We start from the raw sequence: 16,454 nt of genomic DNA, 5'->3' as shown, positions 1-16,454 counted from the left end.
GACGGTGCCCCCATGGAATGAAGCCCTGAGTCCCCCAAGCAGGAGGGAGAGAAGGCCGAGGCCAGTGGGAGGTTCGGGGGGCAGTGATCCCAGCTGGGCCCCCCTAGGCGTGGCCCTGGCAGCCTGGCTCTCTCTCCTCAGGCCCTTGGGGTTGGAGATGCTGCGGCAGCTGTGCAGTGGCGGGTGGCCCTCTCCTTCTTTCGAAAAGGCCTGGGGGGAGGGGGAGATGTAGGAGAAGAAGGGAGATGGAGATGGGAAGAGAGATGGAGAGAAAGAGAGAGATGGAGAGAGAAACAGACAGGGAGAAAGGGAGGGTGGGGAAGGAGCACAAAAGAGCCAGAGAAACAGAAACTGACAGAAACGGACAGATGGAGGCAGAGGCAGAGTGGGGAGATGCGGAAATCAAAGACAGAGGGAGAGAGATGGATGGGGCTGTGCAGTGGCGAGTGCCTGAGGTAGCCACTCTGGTCCCTCCTCTCCAGGCGGTGCCTGGCTCCCCCAGTCCCCCACTCACCTGCCTGGGGCAGGGGTCCTCAGGTACAGCCAGACTGGGGGACAGTGTTCTCCCCGAGCGGAGACAGGAGGAGTCTCAGGCGGCAAAACTCCTCCTCCACCTCCTGGTTGGGGATCCTCAATGAGAAGGGTCCCTCCACTGAGTCAGCCCCCTTCCTCCCCACCCCCCACCCCCAAGGCCACCACCTCCAGCTGTTTAATGGTCTCCTCCAGGCTGAGCAACTCCTCCCGAATTTCCTGGGGCTGTGCTGGGCTTGGGGGGCCGCCCCCTGGGACTCCATCGCCTTCGAGCGGAGGCCCCACCCCGCTGTCTTCCTCCGAGGGAAGCAGGAGCTGCTTCAGGGACAGCACTGGACGGGGGCAAGGGGACAGAGTCAGGGGCAGGGCTCGGGCTGGGATGGGTGGGAGGTGAGGGGTGGGAAAGAGGCCAGGGGCCTGAGGGTGGGAGTGAGCTTCCGGTTGGCCAGACCTGCAGGAGGGGCTGGAGGATGCAAAAGGGGGTGCAGAGGTGAGGCTGGGGCTAGGGTGGGGGCGGGGCGGAGGGCACTGAGGACAGAGACGGGTCCAGGGAGAGGCTAAACTGAAGGTTAAGGAAGGGACGGGGCTGCAAAAGGAAGAGGGACGTGGGGCCGCCAAGGACAGTGGTGCAGGGTCGGGCCGCGCAGGAGGTGGATTTGGTGCATTTGTTTCTGGCCGCTGGCCATATGGCAAGTTGGAAAGCACAGCCACTGTTCCGGCTGGTGGCAGCCCTGCGGGGGTGGGGCTGAGCTACCTTTCTGAAGGGCCTTGGCGGCGAGCTGGCCCTCAGGGCCTGGTCTGCAGAAGGGCAGGAGGGCGCTGAAGATTCTCTCCATCCGGCCTGGGTCAGGGAGCAGGCAGGGGACTCAGATCCTGCTGGGCTTCCTGTGGACACCCCACCCCCACTCGGCGCCCCTCCATCTAGGCTTACCGTCAGCCGGAGGCATCTCTCGGCCACCGTTGCCGTTCTCAGAGCTGCTGACCAGGGGTTCACGGGTGCTGGGGGGAGCAAGTGCTGGGTGACCCCGCCACCCCGGCCCTGGTGGGCAGCAGGGGCAGGGAGACAGAGAACTAGAGGTGGGGAGGCAGGGAGGTCCGGAGACAGAGACAGAGGTCAAGGCAGGGAGACAGGGAGACAGACAGGCCCGGCTGGTGGAAGACAGAGAGGCCTGGATAGGAGACAGACGGACCGTGGTGGGGTCGGCGCATGCGTGTACACACCTTCACAGGCACGCGCGTGCGCACACACACACATACACACGGACGCGGACACACACGCGGAGACTGGGCTGGAGCTCAGGTTCTGGGGACACACAGGGAAGCTGCCCCCTGCCCTCCACTTGCCTCCCTGGCCCCCTCACCTGCTGGGGCTGGGCCGGTGTTTGGGTCGGGAGGTGCGGGCAGGGAGCTTCAGGGATCCAGCGGTCTCAGTGATGAGGGCACACCAGCTGGCGAGACAGGGCAGCCCCTGGGCAGTTAGAGCCCCCAGACCCTGTGCCAGGACCTCCCACCCACCCCCTGTCCCCAGAGATCCGGGGGCCTGGGCCTCCTCCCCCTCCACCCACTCTTGGAACCCAGAGCCGCTCACTTCTTCCGCTCCGACACAGTCTGGGCCACCAGCTCGTATATCTGGGCCTCCTGGTCCCAGGTAAAAATGACATAGAAGGCTTTGTGATCTGCAGGGGGAGGGAGAGGTGAGGCTCAAAGCCAGGGCCATCCCAACATGCACCTGGGGAAAGCCCCCATCATGGTGGCACCTTGTGGCTCCCATGACTCAACTCACCCCCCGCCCCGCCCCCGGTGCCTCCCTCCGGAGCCCTCCCTCACCTCATCAGGAAACAAGCCCCCAGTCTGGCTCTACCTGTGAGACCCTTGGAACCACTCCCACCACCACGGCCCCTCACTGGGCTCCCAGCTCCCACCCCTGCTGCCTACAACCCCCAAGAGGCAGCCAGGGTGTCTTTTCAAAATACCAGTTAGAACTGGCTGCTCATCTGTGCAAAACCCTGGGGCAGTTCCCCGTCTCACTCAGTAAAAGCCACAACCGGCCTGGGGCCCCGGCCGTGCCCAGCCCAGGGCCCCCCTCTCACAGCCTCGGCCTGGGGCTGCCAGGCCTCCCCTTGGCCAGAGCGTGCGTGCCGGGCTCCTCGGAGGGCCCCTCCCCGCCTCGGGGACCGCTGTGCCCGGGGCCTCACCAGTGGCCACCTCTCGGGTCATGGCGGAGGTGAGCCGCAGCACCGGCCGCAGCATGGTCTTGCCGTCGGGGGTGGGCGTCAGCGTCCGGCTGTGCGATTTGAGCAGCAGCCGCTCATCCTGGCGCTGCAGCAGCAGCAGCAGGTCGTCCAGCAGCAGGACGTGGACCTCTGCAGGGGGCGAGGCCCGCGCTCAGCACGCTCACGGGACAGCCCTGCCCCGCGGCCCGCCCCCCGCTCGCAGCCCTGGCGCTCACCCACAGCCTTGTCCTTAGTCACCCGCCACGTCAGCGGGCCCTCGTGGACCAGCTTCTTCTTGGTGATGTCCAGGTTCTGGAGGCAGGAAGGAGTGATGGTCAGTGAAGGTGAGGGCGGGGCAGGGGAAGGTGGGGATGACCGTGGGGTCAGGAGGGGCTGCCCCGCTGGGAATGAGAAGGGCGTCAGGGCTGAGGGGCCCCTCTAGCTTCCGGGGTGTGTTATCAGAGAATCCCCAGGGTGGGGCGGAGGGGAGGGGAGGGAGGGCAGGTGGGGCGGGGGCGGGGCGGAGGGGAGGGCAGGTGGGGCGGGGGCGGGGCGGAGGGGAGGGGAGGGGAGGGCAGGTGGGGCGGGGGCGGGGCGGAGGGGAGGAGAGGGGAGGGCAGGTGGGGCGGGGGCGGGGCGGAGGGGAGGAGAGGGGAGGGCAGGTGGGGCGGGGGCGGGGCCACCTTGAACTCGCTCAGCATGGGGTCGCTGCTCTGCCGCAGGTGGGACAAGTCCAGGCGCCTCTGATAATCCTTGAGCCGCTGGGGCGGGGTGGGGAAGGGAAGGGAGTGTCACGGCGCCACGCCAAGAGTTGGGGCCGGCCCACAGTGACCCCGACGGGGACAAGCCGGGGGTCCTGCCCAGGCTCACCAGCAGGTCCTCCATGTCGCGCACGGCTTGGTTGACGTGGTGCAGAATTTCCCTGCAGCACTCAGCCGCCAGCTCCACTTTCTCCCGTTCCGCGGGCTCTCCTGCAGGCAAGGGGAGACCAGCCCCGGTGAACCCCAGCCCTGGAAGCTCCCAGTGCCTAGGCCAAGGTTAGAGGTGAGGGGGCGGAGGCCCAGCAGCATGGGGCAGGGCCTGCGGCTACCTGTGTTCTGCCCGATGCTGTGCAGGAGCAGCGGGTACTTGGTCAGCCGCTGCATCTCCGTGGGGATCATGTCCTTCAGCTGCAGGCGGCGGCACCGGGGGCGGCTCTCGGCCTCCTGCGGGGACGGCAGTGCTGAGGTGGCCCTGCTGCGGCTGGCCTTGGGGACCGGGACGCCGGCCCCCCTCCCCTGGGACCCTGGGGCCCAGACCCCCGCCTCACCTGCACAAAGGCACAGAACCGAGGCTCCTTGCGCTGTTTGGCTTTGAGCTGCTCTAAGGCAAACGACTGGCGGCTGCAGAAGCGGGAGGAGATTTTCTGGAACCAGGAGCCCTCGGTACCATCAAACTACAGCAAGATTCAGGCCAGGGAGGGTGTCTCAGGTGGGATTGGGGGGAGCGGGGCCTCACATGGGGATGGCAGCCTAGACAGGAGGACAGGTTAGGAGCCCAGACCCCTGGGTCTTAAAGGGGTTGAAAGCTTGAGACCTGGTCTCCTGGGGCCTGCATTTCAGGTCCCCTGCCAGGAGGAGGGGGCGGGGTGAGGGTAAGGGGGGGCACGCTCACCTGGGCCAGCAGCACATCCCCGATCTCCTCGATGAGGTAGCCACTGTCCTGCCTCCGCTTCATCATGCGATCAAGGAACAGGGCTGCGGGGAGCAGGGAGGAGAGGGGGCGCCGTCAGGGCCCGTGAGACCGGATGCAGAGCTGGTCGGGAGCTGGTGGCCAGCGGGCGGGGTGGCCGGGCTGCAGGTGGGTGTGTCTGATCCATGGGGCCGGTGGGCCTGTCCCTCCCTCCCTCCCCACCACCTGCCTGTTGATGATGTGTCCCTAGAATGTGAGCTCTGGGGTTCTGGTGTGGGGCCGTCCCCAGAGCTGGTACAGAGGCTGCCCGTGAGACCAGGCTCCAGGGTTTGTCGTTGAGGCAACGAAGGAGAGAGCTGGCAGTGGGACGTAGGGCCACAGCCCTGCACTCACAATGCACCTCGATGAGCTCGTCCAGGCTGGGGAAGATGTTCTGTAGCTCCTCCAGGGAGAAGAAGCCCCCATCCGCCATGGGCTGGTAGAAGAGGTCATACAGCACCCGGAGCATGCGTACGTGGGCCGCCTCTGTCACCAGCAGCTCTGCAGGGCCACCGGGCAGGAGGCATGGTTGGGGAGCGTGCAAACTATGGGGGGGCACTCTCAGAGGCAGGCTGGGGAATGAGGAGGGGACGGGACAGGGATGATTCTCTCTGGGTGGCGTCACGTGCCCCTGAAACAGCCACTGAGAATTCCTCAGCCCCACTGCCTTTCTGTTTTGGCTGGGGCAGCCAGACAAGGCGACCAATGGTCCCAGTTTGCCCTGCACCATGGTTTTCCCCGGACATGGGATTTTCAGTGCTAAAACTGGGACAGTCCCAGGCAAACCGAGACAAGTCGGTCTCCTCACTGCCTGCAGCTGTGTTTTATGTCTAACCATCCAGCAAGTTTTCTCAGGCTCAGTTTCTGGCACAATGACCCCCTCTCTGCACAGGTTGATGGCCCGAGTTCCAGGGGCCCCAAAGGTCCCCGGAGACTAAATGTACCATTTTGTGTGTTACGTATGTATATTTTTCTGGTGAGAGAAACCGCTATGCTGTCCGACGTGGTAGCCACGAGCCACACACAGCTCTTCAAATATTGCTTAATTAAAATGCAATGCAATGCAAAATTCAGTTCTTAGTTGTACTCACCACACTTTAGGCACTCAACAGCCATTATGTGGCTGGTGGTTACCATGCTGGAAAGCACAGACATTGCATGTTACCATCATTCCAGAAAGTTCTATTGGATAGTACTGCTAATGTTTGGATCAGATCCTCAGAAGGATCTGTGACCCAAAAAGCATTTATCTACTGCCCTAAAAATTCTGAATGAGAACCCTTTTTACTATTAAGTAATCTGTAAAGTAACTTCCAAATGAGCTTCCAAAAGGACTGTACATTTGCCAAACTCCCCTCAACACACAAATGAGTTGACATCACAGCGCAGGATCGAAACAAAAACGATACTCCCGTCATCTGTCTGCTCAGAAGTAAGCGCCGCTAACGTATTGATTATCTTCCCAAACTTTTCTGGGTGGGAATCTTTTTGTCCCCCGAGCGCTGAAGACCAGTCACAACAGCGGCTGCAGCCGAACGCTCTGACCCTGGGCCCACCACTGCTGAACGTTTCACACCGATCATCTCACCTTCATCTTTGTGACAGTCTCTTGAGGTAGGAACTATCACTGCCCACATTTCCCAAATGAGGAAACAAAGGCTCACGCTAGAAATACCATTTTATAGACCGTGTCTGGCTCCTAACATCAACACTGTCCTGCACTACAAAAAATTCTTTGGAAATGTCACTTCAACAATGGCCGCATTTCCGTTCCATGGAATATTCCACAATTTACTTAACAAACGATGCTCTGTCAGAAGCGGGCTGCCTTCAAGCTCTGCCCGGTGTAAGTAACACCGAGATGGACATCTCCCTGCGTCTGTCTGACTTTGTTGGAGCTGGGCTGTGTCCTCGGCCGCAGTGGCTTGGAGGGGGTGACTCACCGCTGATGACCTCCTGCCGCTTCACCTGGCTCTTGGGAAGGCTGTGCAGGGTGCCCGGGGGGACGAGCTCCCGCCAGCCGGGGGGCTCTTCTGGTTCCAGCTCTAGTCCCGATCGGCCCGGCTCCCCCTCATCTCCAGGCTCGGGGCTGTGGGACAGAGGCCTCATTAGGGCCCCAGTGCAGGGCATCCCAGAGAAGAGCCTTCAACTCTTTATAGTGTCCAATCCCATCCCCTAGGGCTGCAGACCAGCCCCCAGATCTGGAAAGAAGCCTCTTACCCCTCTCCTGTGACCACTGGAGGCCCTCAGTGACCTCAGCATCTGATACCCAGCTCTTGGTGATTCTGGCAAAGACCCCCCACCCCAGCCTCCCTGACTCTCCAGGCTGCCTCAGTGGATGGGGGGGAGGAGTGACGTACGTGGCTCGTCGGGCAGGGCCAAGCACAGCCGTGGCGGAGCTGGGGTCCATGTCCACGTCGCTCCGGGAGCGGCCCCCACCCCGGCCCTTAGCCCCGAGGCTGCCCCGGGAAGGCCGGCGGCGGTCACTCACCCGCAGGCTCTCCGAGCGCCCCAGACGCCCCGACAGCCTGGACCCCGAGGCCAAGGACAGAGTCAGGCAGAGGCCAGGACAGAGATAAGGAGAGACCAAGACAGGGACAGAGACGGGGAGAGACCAGGACAGAGATAGACAGGGACAGGTGGGGAGAGACCAGGACAGAGATGGGGAGAGACCAAGACGGGGACAGAGACGGGGAGAGACCGGGACAGGGACAGATGGGGAGAGACCAGGACAGGGACAGAGACAGGGAGAGACCAGGACAGAGATCAAACATGCAACAGAAGAGAAGAGAGAGTCAGAAGGACCAGTGTGACTTTGGGGTGCTGGGGCAGTGAGGGGGGTGGCCAGAAGGGATACTGAAATTGGTGGAGGAGGGGATGGGAACCCAGTATGGAGCACAAAACTGACCCCTCCCTTCCCTGAGGCAGGGGGATGGGGACAGAGGCAGGAGTTGAGGGAGGGAAGGGGGATTTCAATACTTAGCTCTTTGGCTTGAGGGTGGCGTGCCCACCCACCCCTCACAGGGGTGAAGGGGAGGGGGTGGCCCATGGGGAGAGGGGAGGGGCTGGGAGAAATGGGGGAGGGGCTAGCCCTCCCCCCACCCAGGGCCCAGGCACCCACCTCTTCCACCTTCTGGGGAGAGAGGGGCACAGGGTCAGAGGTGGACCCGGATGGAACCCAACTCACCTCCCCCACCCGCCAAAGGGTCCCCAAAGCAGCGGCACAAGGACAGGCAGGGGGCAGAGCCTGCCCCCCAACTGTGAGGGGGACAGGGCCCCCAGGCACAGAGCACAGAGGGCTGGGGGATGGAGGGAAGGGGCACTGGGAGGCAGGAGCAAGGCGGCTGGGCTGGAGGCTTAAAAGAGAAGGGGGGGAAAAAAAGAGAGAAGGGGGAAGAGATGGAAAAGTGCAGGGTGGAGGGTGGGGGCAGAGGGAGAGGGGCCAGGAGGAGCTGAGGGGAGGGAAAGCAGAGGAAGAGGAAGTGGGAGGAAAGGAGAGAAAGAGAGGGGGGAGGGGGAGGGAGAAAATCAGTGAAAAAGGAAGGAGAGGCAGAAGAGAAGGAAAGGGGAGACGAGGAAAGACAGAGCGGAAGAAAAAGGGAGAAGACGGAAAGAGGGAGGAGCGGGGCAGAGTGGAGATGGCTTGGCTCAGGGACAGGCAGGTGCAAGTGGCAGTGCGACCCCCAACACACACCCTCCCTGCACTGCATAAGCCCGGTCCTGCGCCCGGCACCTCCCCTGCACCCGGCCCTGGGCACCTCTCCGTGTCAGCACCCTCCTCTGTGCTCTCCAGGGGTGCTGCAGGCTCCAGGCTGGCTGGGCCCTGCGGGGGCGGGTCCCCCAGCTCCGGGAGGGCGTCAACACCTGTGGGGATAATGGGGGTGGGGAAAGCAAGGCTGGCTGGAAGGTCCCTGCCACGGTGAGACCCACACCCTGGGGGCCTCCGTTCCTCTAAAGCCATCCAGTGCCTGGCCGACACCAAGTGGCTGCTCTATACTTCAGTGGGAGACAGACAGATGGAAAGACCTCTGAGAACAGGGTCATGGGCAGGTGGGGTTCAGTGGGTGCAGATGCTGCAAAACTAGGGTGCCAGCCTCGCACTCGGGGAGGAGACTGGATGCCTCCACATCCATGCATTCTCCCAGCACTCAGCTGGGACTTGTGGGAAGAGAATGTACCCGGTTAGAGGTGAGGGGACTGAGGTTCGAAGAGTGGGGAGTGACTTCCAAGATCTAACACAAGTCAAGTGCAGAGCCAGGGTCTGAACCCGGGCCTGGCCAAGTAGCAGTCTGAGATCCAGCGGGCTGAGAGCCACCCAAGGAGTGTGAGACCTTAAGTTCATGGAGCAGCCGGGCTCACCATCTAAGGGGGGCTGATTGGTAATGTACTCAGAGAGGGTTCTGGGAAATGAAGCCGCGGGGGCTGATGGGAAACGTAGTCCAGGGAGGTGGGGAAACCTGCCACCAGAACAGAGGTGTGAGCTTGCGAAGAAAGCCGTGGAAAGGGTAAACCGAGGGAAGGGGTGGGTTATCAATAACCCTGGTGACCAGGGGAGGGAGGGCAGAGAACCAAGGGGCTGTTTTGCTGTGGGGCCCAGGAAACTCTCACCTGGTTCCCGGTCAGGGCTGTCCCCAGACAGAGGGTGCAGAGAAACTCCGGGGGTGTCCTGCCCAGGGGCTCCGACATTCCGGTCCCGGGAGGGCACCCCCAAACCTCCCTTACGTTCTGTAAGGCCTGGCTTCTCACCTGGGGAGGCAGTGAAGGACAAAGGGGAATATGAGAGTCCAGCGACTCTAATTCACAAAGGCCTGGGGATCCAAGATGCTGGCTCCGCCCCATCCTCCCCATCACCCAGGAGACCCCTACTCCACCCACAGAGCCAGGAGTCCCAGCCCCTCGCCCCTCCTCCCTCAGACCTAGTAGGTCCCCTGCCCTTCTCTCTCAGGTCCCCAGGATGGATGCTCTAGCTTCAGAACTATTACCATCAGCCTCAACTTTGAGGTGTCGAAAATCGGGGGCTGAAACGAGAGATGGGACCATGAGGTGGGGGCAGCATGGGGAAGTCGGGGCGGGGCTGAGGCTGGGCACCTCACCCTGGGGCTCTCCCCGGTTCCAGCGGGCGGCATCCAGGAAGCTGCTCAGTCCTTTCTTGGTCTTGGTCGGCTCTTCTGACCGCCGGTTCCCCATCACCTATGGAAGGTGGGGGGAGGAGGGGGCTGGGCATTTCTGGGCCGATGCCAACAAAGAGGGATCAGACCCCAGCGGTGCAGAGTCTCGAGGCTCCCTGGGGGTCTCTGGGGAGGTAAGGGCCAGGTTTGGGCGCTCAGGGAAGCACCTTTTTCCGGAAGAAATTCCTCCCCGACTTCTTGTCTCCACTCTTGGTCCGCACCCCGAGGTGGCGCATGTACAGGGTGATGGCACTGACCACAGCAGCACTGTGGGGAGGGGACGGTGAGGGCACACAGACACACACACTGCCACGCGCACTCCCACGGATGCAGGTACCCTGCTACCCTCACAGCTCCCCCTCCGTTCGCTTCCCACACCAGCCCCATGACCACTTCCTGCTGAGTATCTGAGGAAACGGGAGAGAGAGGGTTTTAGAGGATGCAGCCAGAGGTGTTGCCCAATGCCCAGGCCCCTAGGCGGCAGGCCCTCCTCCCTCGGGCCCAGAAAACCAAACTCCCCGCCGGCCTCTCTCCTTCCATCACCTCTTTTCCTCATCGTTAGAGATGGTGTGTCTGTAAGAAGAAGAAAGAAGTTTGTAACAAATTTGCTAAGCCTGGGGTCCCTGACCACCCAGCACAATTGTCCAGGTTCCTGTCCCCTCCAAAGTTGGCACAGGGAGAGAGGAGAGGCAGACGGGGGCGGGGGGGTGGGCGGCTGCTGCTGACGCATCTGCGAAGGACAATCACTGAAGGCCAGACTCTCACCCGGGGTCGTGAGAGTTGCAAGGACAGGACCCAAAGCCCAGGCCTGAATGCAAGACCGTGGACAAGACCCGGAAACTAGGAGGGACTGCAAAGCTGGGAAGGGAAGATGCAAAACCAGATGGACTAAAATGCCAGGGCTGGGCCCCAGAAGTCAGGGGAGGAACCCAAACGCTGGGAAATAAACGCTGCAGCTGCAGAGGGAGCCTGGAAGCGGAAGGAACGGGGCAGCAGAGGGCGCCCTCTGGGCTGCAGAGGGGCTGGTCCCACTCACTGCATGTCCTCCAGGTGGGTCAGCTGCCGCTCGGCCAGGTGCCGCTCCCGGGCCTCATAGGTGGCGCGGTCCCGCCCAACCCAGGCCCCCAGCTGGATCAGCTCCTGCTCCCAGGGTGTCATGCCCATGAGCTTCTTGGAGCGGAAGTCCTCCAGCTGCCGGCTGACGGCTGCCTGCTGGGTCTGCACCACCTCCTGCATGAAATGCCGCTGGACGTCCTCGGAGAGGAGGTCGGGCCGCGTGCGGTCTGCAGGGACAGCGGCCAGTTCCAGGGGCTGTGACTCCCCGCCCACCCTTCGACTCTGACAGCTATGCTTCCTTGGGCTGTGGGGGCCATGAAGAAGGAAGGACAATCCCCTGTCCCGGGAGCACGAGAGTATGGCCTCCGTCCCGGGGGTCTCCTGGCCCCCCTGCTAGAGAACACTTCCTCATCCCCGAATCCCCTCTCCTCTCCTTACCAAGTTCAAAGGCCACGGTGGGAGGGACCGGCACCCGCAGAATCTGCCGGGGAGAGAATGGAGTGAAGAAGGGGAGGACTCGGCAGTGAAGGGGGCAGTGTTGGGATCAATGGGATGGCAGCCCAAGTACCAGTGGGTACGATGCTCTGAGGGGAGGGAGCAGTGGAGGGGGGGCCAGGCTGGCACAGGGTCTCCCCAGACCAGGCCGCCCTTCACGTTGCCCTCAGCAGGCTGGAGGTTGGGAGGAGCAGGCTGGCGTCCAGGGTGAAGGGGACGGGGGATGGGGCCCCCTCGAAGGTGTCTCTCACCGCACACTTGTCCAGGAAGCTGTGGCAGAAGTCGCCGAAGGCCTTCTTGGCCTCCTTGGGGCCCAGTGAGCCCAGCATGTCCGCGTGCAGGCAGCACAGCTGGGGGAGACAAAGCATGACCCATCCTCCTCCCACCCCACCCAAACCGCACTGCCCCCTGGGATGCCTCAGGGCGCAAACCCTCTGCGAAGTGCTCCCTGGCGTCCCCCATCCCCGTACCAGGCCCCCGCCTGCCTCCCCAGGCCACCACGGCTTTCGTTCATTTTCTCTCCTGTGAAGTGGTTCTTTGGTCTGTCTTCTGCTGCTGCTGCTACTAGCGCCTCCCCCAGCTACAGTAAGCGGGCTCGCTGTGTACCTGACGCTGTGCAAACCCTTTAGCCACATTAACCTGTTGAGTCATGGGGAGGACTACCGTTATCCCATTTTACGGATGAGAAAACAGCTAGTAAGTGACAAAGTTGGGACTGGATCTCAGGCAGCCTGTCTCTACTGCTCCCCATTGCCTAGCAATACCGTGAGTTACTTGAGGGCGTGTGTGTATGTGTGTGTGTGTGTGTGTGTGTGTGTGTGTGTGTGTGTGTGTGTCTGTGGCAGGGGGTACGTTCTGATTCATCTGTGTCCCAGACAGGGCCTAGTACACAGCGGCACTGAGCACATAAACAGGAGGACAAGGGCACTCACTCACTCACTCACTCATCAAGCACGCCTTGAGGTCGCCTACGTGGGCAGCCCTATGCTGGGTGACACTGGCAATGCTGTGGGGCCTCCAACCTGTCCGGGCTCCTGGGGGACTGTCATCAGGTAAGGGACATGGTCTCAGTGTGCTAAGGACTCGCCCCAGTAATCTATGCCTGCCCCCTCCCCACACCCCCATAAAGCAAAACTCCATCAGAGGCCAACAGGAAGCAGCCCAAGGGACCACGACTATCTCCCGGCCCCTCCCCCAGCCAAGGAGGTGAGGAAACAGCGTGAGGACAAATCTCAAAATGCCGAAGGCCATCTGGGTCACCTGAGCCGAACCTCTTGCCCTGGCCAGGCCTCAGTTTCCACATCTGTAAAGGGACACGGCAGGGCTTCCCTGGTGGCGCAGTGGTTGAGAATCTGCCTGCTCATGCAGGGGACACGGGTTCGAGCCCTGGTCTGGGAGGATCCCACATGCCGTGGAGCAACTAGGCCCGTGAGCCACAACTACTGAGCCTGCGTGTCCGGAGCCTGTGCTCCACAACGAGAGAGGCCGCGATAGTGAGAGGCCCGCGCACCGCAATGAAGAGGGGCCCCCGCGTGCCACAACTAGAAAAAGCCCTTGCACAGAAACGAAGATCCAACACAACAAAAATAAATAAATAGCTTACTAAACTCCTAGCCCCAACATCTTCTTTAAGAAAAAAAAAAGGGACAGAGCAGTCAGCACAATCCCTGGGCTAAATTCCAGGAGTTCAAGTTCTAGAAACCCTCAGGCTCAGCAGGGGGACTCCCTTGCCCAGAGGGCCAGAGCCTCCATGCACGGGGGCGGCGGGGCAGCCACTTTTCTGGCAATTTCCTGATTGCCTGCCAGCTTCTGAAGCTGTGGTGTCAGTCGATACACTCTTCTCTCTGCACCCCCCAGGCCTCCCTCCCTGCCACTTCCATCAGTCTCCTTGTTTTCTGGAGGGATCTACCACGCATTTCCAGTACAGAGCAGTGCCCTAGGCTAAGTCCAGCTCCCAGCCTGTGCTCACGGGGTCTTCTTGGGACGGGACCCTGGTCCACAGAGCCCCCTCCAGCCAGTGTTGTGACTTCTCCCTCCCCAAGCCACCTGCTGGGTTCTCTAGACTCTGCAGGTGTCTCCCAGATGGCATGGCTCTGCATGCACACCTCCCCGGTATTTTCTGCCCTATAACAAGTTTTCCGGGTCATCCGTTACACTCCCTCTGCTTTGTGGGCTGCTTGTAGCAGTTTCCTTGTTTCTGGACCAGAGCCTACTGTGCCGCCTAGACCCGAGGAGGCTAACGGTTTTCTCCCAACCACCAGCTCTGAAGGACTGACTGGCGGCACGTGCAGAGAATTTGCTTTCCAGAGTCTGTGAAAAGGCGCTGTCACTGATGGGTGATGCTGCCGTGGGCACGGAAGGGGGCCGGGGGCATGGTTTCCGCCAGGCTGCTGGATTCTCCGTTGCTCTCCGAGACTCTGCCGTGCTTACCCTCCCGGGCTGCGCCCACTGCTCACAAATTTACACGGGGCACCTGCAACCTTGTCTGCATCCCGTGGTGGGCTTCTTGGCTCTCAAGCTGTGCGCTCTGGATCCCGCCTGGCTCATCCTCGCTGGCCTAACGCACTGAGCACTGCGGCTGGTCCCAGCCCCGCCCCGCCCCGCCCCGCCCCTGCCCAGCCCCGCCCTCACCAGGGGTCCTGGCTCGAACTGCATGGCCACGTGCTGCAGGAGGGCCATGAGGTGGGCCGGGCGCCGCTTCACCTGATCCAGGCTCTGGAACTGGTTGTTTTGCTCCTCGGGGTTCTGGGGGTGGGGATGGGAGTGAGACAGTGGGGAGCAGAGGAGGGGTTTGGGGCTTGACCCTCCCTCTTCCCTGGCACTTCCCGATGGATCCAAGCTGGCAGGTGGGGTGCTCATGGTGTCTCTGCTGTGATGGTGGCAAGTCAGGGGTTGGGGAGAATGGATGAGATTTAATGTTACAATGGTGGGTGAAGAGGACAGAAATCAGGAGAGATGGAATGAGGATCTGTGCTGTAATTAGGGGGCAGGGGCAGTGATAAAAACTGGGGTTAAACAGCGTGAGAGACTGTGCTGTAATGGGGGGGCATTGAGGATGGGGTGAGGGGATGAGGAAGGAGGTACCAGGAAGATTAAAGAAAGAGAGATGGCCAGTGAGAGGAGGCCGAGTGACAGCATCTGAAGACAGAGAACAGGACCCAAGGTGGGAGAGGGGACACTGAGGTTGGGACTTGAGGGCTGGGGCCCCAGGGAGCCTGGGACAGAAGCTTTCCCACCCCACCTCCCTCTCACCGTCTTCAGCTCATTCTCAAAATCCTCGTCCTCAGCCCCGATGATGCTGATGGGCACCAGGCCAGGCCGGGGGGGCCCTGGGGCCTGTGGCAGGGGAGGGATGGCTTCAGCCCACACTGCTCCCCACCGCACAGCCCCCCAGTCCCCTCACCCCCCGGCTCTCTCCGCTCTCTCCACTCACCGCCCCTCGGGCGACGTCTTCAGCCTCCATGGGCTCTGCAGGGCTGGGGGAAGAGGAGGGGCCGCGGTTAGAGGGGTGGCAGAGGGCGGCCCAGGGCGGTTACTCACAGATTCCTGGCCCAGGTGCCAAGGTGAGTAAACAGCCTCCGCCCCCATTGCGGCCTCCACAGCTCAATGGGGCCTCTGTGTGGCGACAAAGAGCCCTTCAGAGGCCAGCCGGGGCAGGGAGCCCAAGGACAGGGAGCCTTGTGGGTGGTGGTGGCGGGGGTGAGCTGGAGGCCAGGAGCCTGGGGCTGTGAGAGAGCTGCGGACGTGAGAGCCTGCGATTTCGGGTCCCCGATGGACGAGGGGCTGGGGGCTGCGTCCTGAGGAGGCAGGGCCGGCGGGCGGGCAGAGGTGGAAAGGCTAAAGGGGAGCTGGGAAGGAGGTAACTGGGGCCTGGGGGCTCTGCTCTGCCCTGTGACAGGCTTGGGGCAGGATGCTGCCTCTGAACCCACCAGCCCTGCTTCCTGTGACAGGAAGTCACAATGGCAAATCCCCCAACCCCCAACTCCCTCCACAGGAGAAAACCAAACTGTGAACCCTCCTCCCTCAGGACCAAGAGTCCTCGACCCCACTTCTTCCCCTCAGGGACCTGGCATCTTTCCAGCTTCCATCCCAGAAAACAAGGGGCGGTCCTCAGAAAGCTCATCCCAAGCGGTGTCCATCTCTCTCACCCTATGTCCACCTGTCCGGTCTGTCTGTGTGTCTGCCGGCTCGCCTCTCCCCAGCTGCCTCTCCACTGAATCTGCCTCATGCCTTTGACTCTCTTCTCCCTGTGTCTTCATTTTCTCTCGCCTTTCCTTCAGACCTGTCTCATTTTCCCACTGTCCCTGCCTCCCCTCCGCTAGGCCCCACCCCTGCTTCTCTTGCTACCTGTCTTTCCCCTCAGCCTCTGCCTGTCTCCCCACATCTGGTTCCTGCAGCCACTGTCCCCGCACCTGTCTGCGTCACTGTCTCATTTGCCGTCTCTCGTCTCTCTCCCTCCCATCTCTCGCTGTCTCTCCCATCTTGTCTCCCTTAGAATCTCCACTTCTCCCCGCGTCTTCCCACTGACATCTTCTGTGTCCTTAATTAGTCTGACTAATGCCACTCGAGCCCGTGTCAGGTGGGAAGGCGCTGTGGAAACGGGGGGGGGGGGGGGTGGACCAGTGCGGGGGGGGGGGGTTCTCCCCACAGCCCAAAGCTATTTATAACCCTAGTCGCTGGAGACCCACCCTTCTCCCTCTTCCACAGGCCTCCTCCCTAGCACTCAATAAATAGCAGCTGGGATTTTGATTATGATCATTAAACAATGATGCTTTCTGGAGTGTCCAAATGCCATCCTATGGGTTCACCCAAGCAGGCCTCATTTTTATTCTTTTCCATAAAGTGTATTTGTTCACCATCCAAGCTTGGGTGACTTAAGATCTGAGCATTGTTAAACGTTCACATAAATAAATTTGCAAAACAAGGCAGAAAAATAATAGTAATTTATTATGAGAGCTGAACTTATACCACACTCACAGTGTGCTAGGCACTGCTCTAAGTGCTTCTCACAGAGTAAGTCACTGAACCCTCAAAACCACAAGCACCCCCATGCTATCATTACTCCCATCCGAGATAGAAAACCTTCACTGGGGACTTCCCTGGTGGTCCAGCGGTTAAGACTCCGTGCTCCCAATGCAGGGGGCCTGGGTTCGATCCCTGGTCAGGGAACTAGATCCCGCATGCTGCAACTAAGACCTGGCACAGCCAAATAAATAAATATTTTAAAAAAAAAGAAAGAAAGAAAAAGAAAACCTTCACCAGGCCATCAGCTGCAACTTCT

At 61.3% G+C, this 16,454-nt stretch overlaps 1 protein-coding gene across 2 annotated transcripts; it reads right to left on the bottom strand.

The window, feature by feature from the left end:
- Positions 1–533: 533 nt before the first annotated feature.
- Positions 534–14,642, bottom strand: ARHGEF1 (Rho guanine nucleotide exchange factor 1). Of its 2 annotated transcripts, none has more exons than XM_065899736.1 (27): positions 14,607–14,642; positions 14,426–14,509; positions 13,805–13,918; positions 11,425–11,523; positions 11,117–11,159; positions 10,659–10,905; positions 10,166–10,195; positions 9,790–9,889; positions 9,548–9,644; positions 9,437–9,472; positions 9,063–9,200; positions 8,213–8,318; positions 6,398–6,543; positions 4,809–4,955; positions 4,398–4,480; positions 4,054–4,179; positions 3,835–3,949; positions 3,615–3,715; positions 3,428–3,505; positions 2,981–3,056; positions 2,727–2,894; positions 2,120–2,207; positions 1,893–1,979; positions 1,463–1,530; positions 1,286–1,372; positions 700–863; positions 534–617 (listed from the first exon to the last, which is right to left on the bottom strand). In XM_065899736.1, exons 1-27 carry the CDS (start codon positions 14,634–14,636, stop codon positions 534–536), a joined length of 2,742 nt encoding a protein of 913 aa, XP_065755808.1. In that variant the 5' UTR covers positions 14,637–14,642. The 2 variants fall into 2 exon arrangements, with proteins under 2 accessions (XP_065755808.1, XP_065755807.1); XM_065899735.1 differs by lacking the exon at positions 14,607–14,642 and adding an exon at positions 6,815–6,982 and having other exon boundaries at positions 14,426–14,500.
- Between the last annotated feature and the right edge of the window lie 1,812 nt (positions 14,643–16,454).

The sequence above is a fragment of the Phocoena phocoena genome, chromosome 20, assembly GCF_963924675.1.
Source record: "Phocoena phocoena chromosome 20, mPhoPho1.1, whole genome shotgun sequence".
NCBI classification, from domain to species: domain Eukaryota; kingdom Metazoa; phylum Chordata; class Mammalia; order Artiodactyla; family Phocoenidae; genus Phocoena; species Phocoena phocoena.
This window is presented reverse-complemented; position numbering and strand designations above follow the sequence as displayed.

What these genes read in the sequence shown, in the direction of transcription:
- ARHGEF1 (XM_065899736.1), bottom strand. Translation starts at nt 14,636, where the DNA reads ATGGAGGCTGAAGACGTCGCCCGAGGGGCG. An exon ending in GGAATTTCTTCCGGAAAAAG is followed by an intron (nt 9,645 to 9,789) that starts GTGCTTCCCTGA and finishes CACCTTCCATAG; the next exon opens with GTGATGGGGAACCGGCGGTC. An exon ending in CACCGGCCCAGCCCCAGCAG is followed by an intron (nt 1,531 to 1,892) that starts GTGAGGGGGCCA and finishes TGCTCCCCCCAG; the next exon opens with CACCCGTGAACCCCTGGTCA.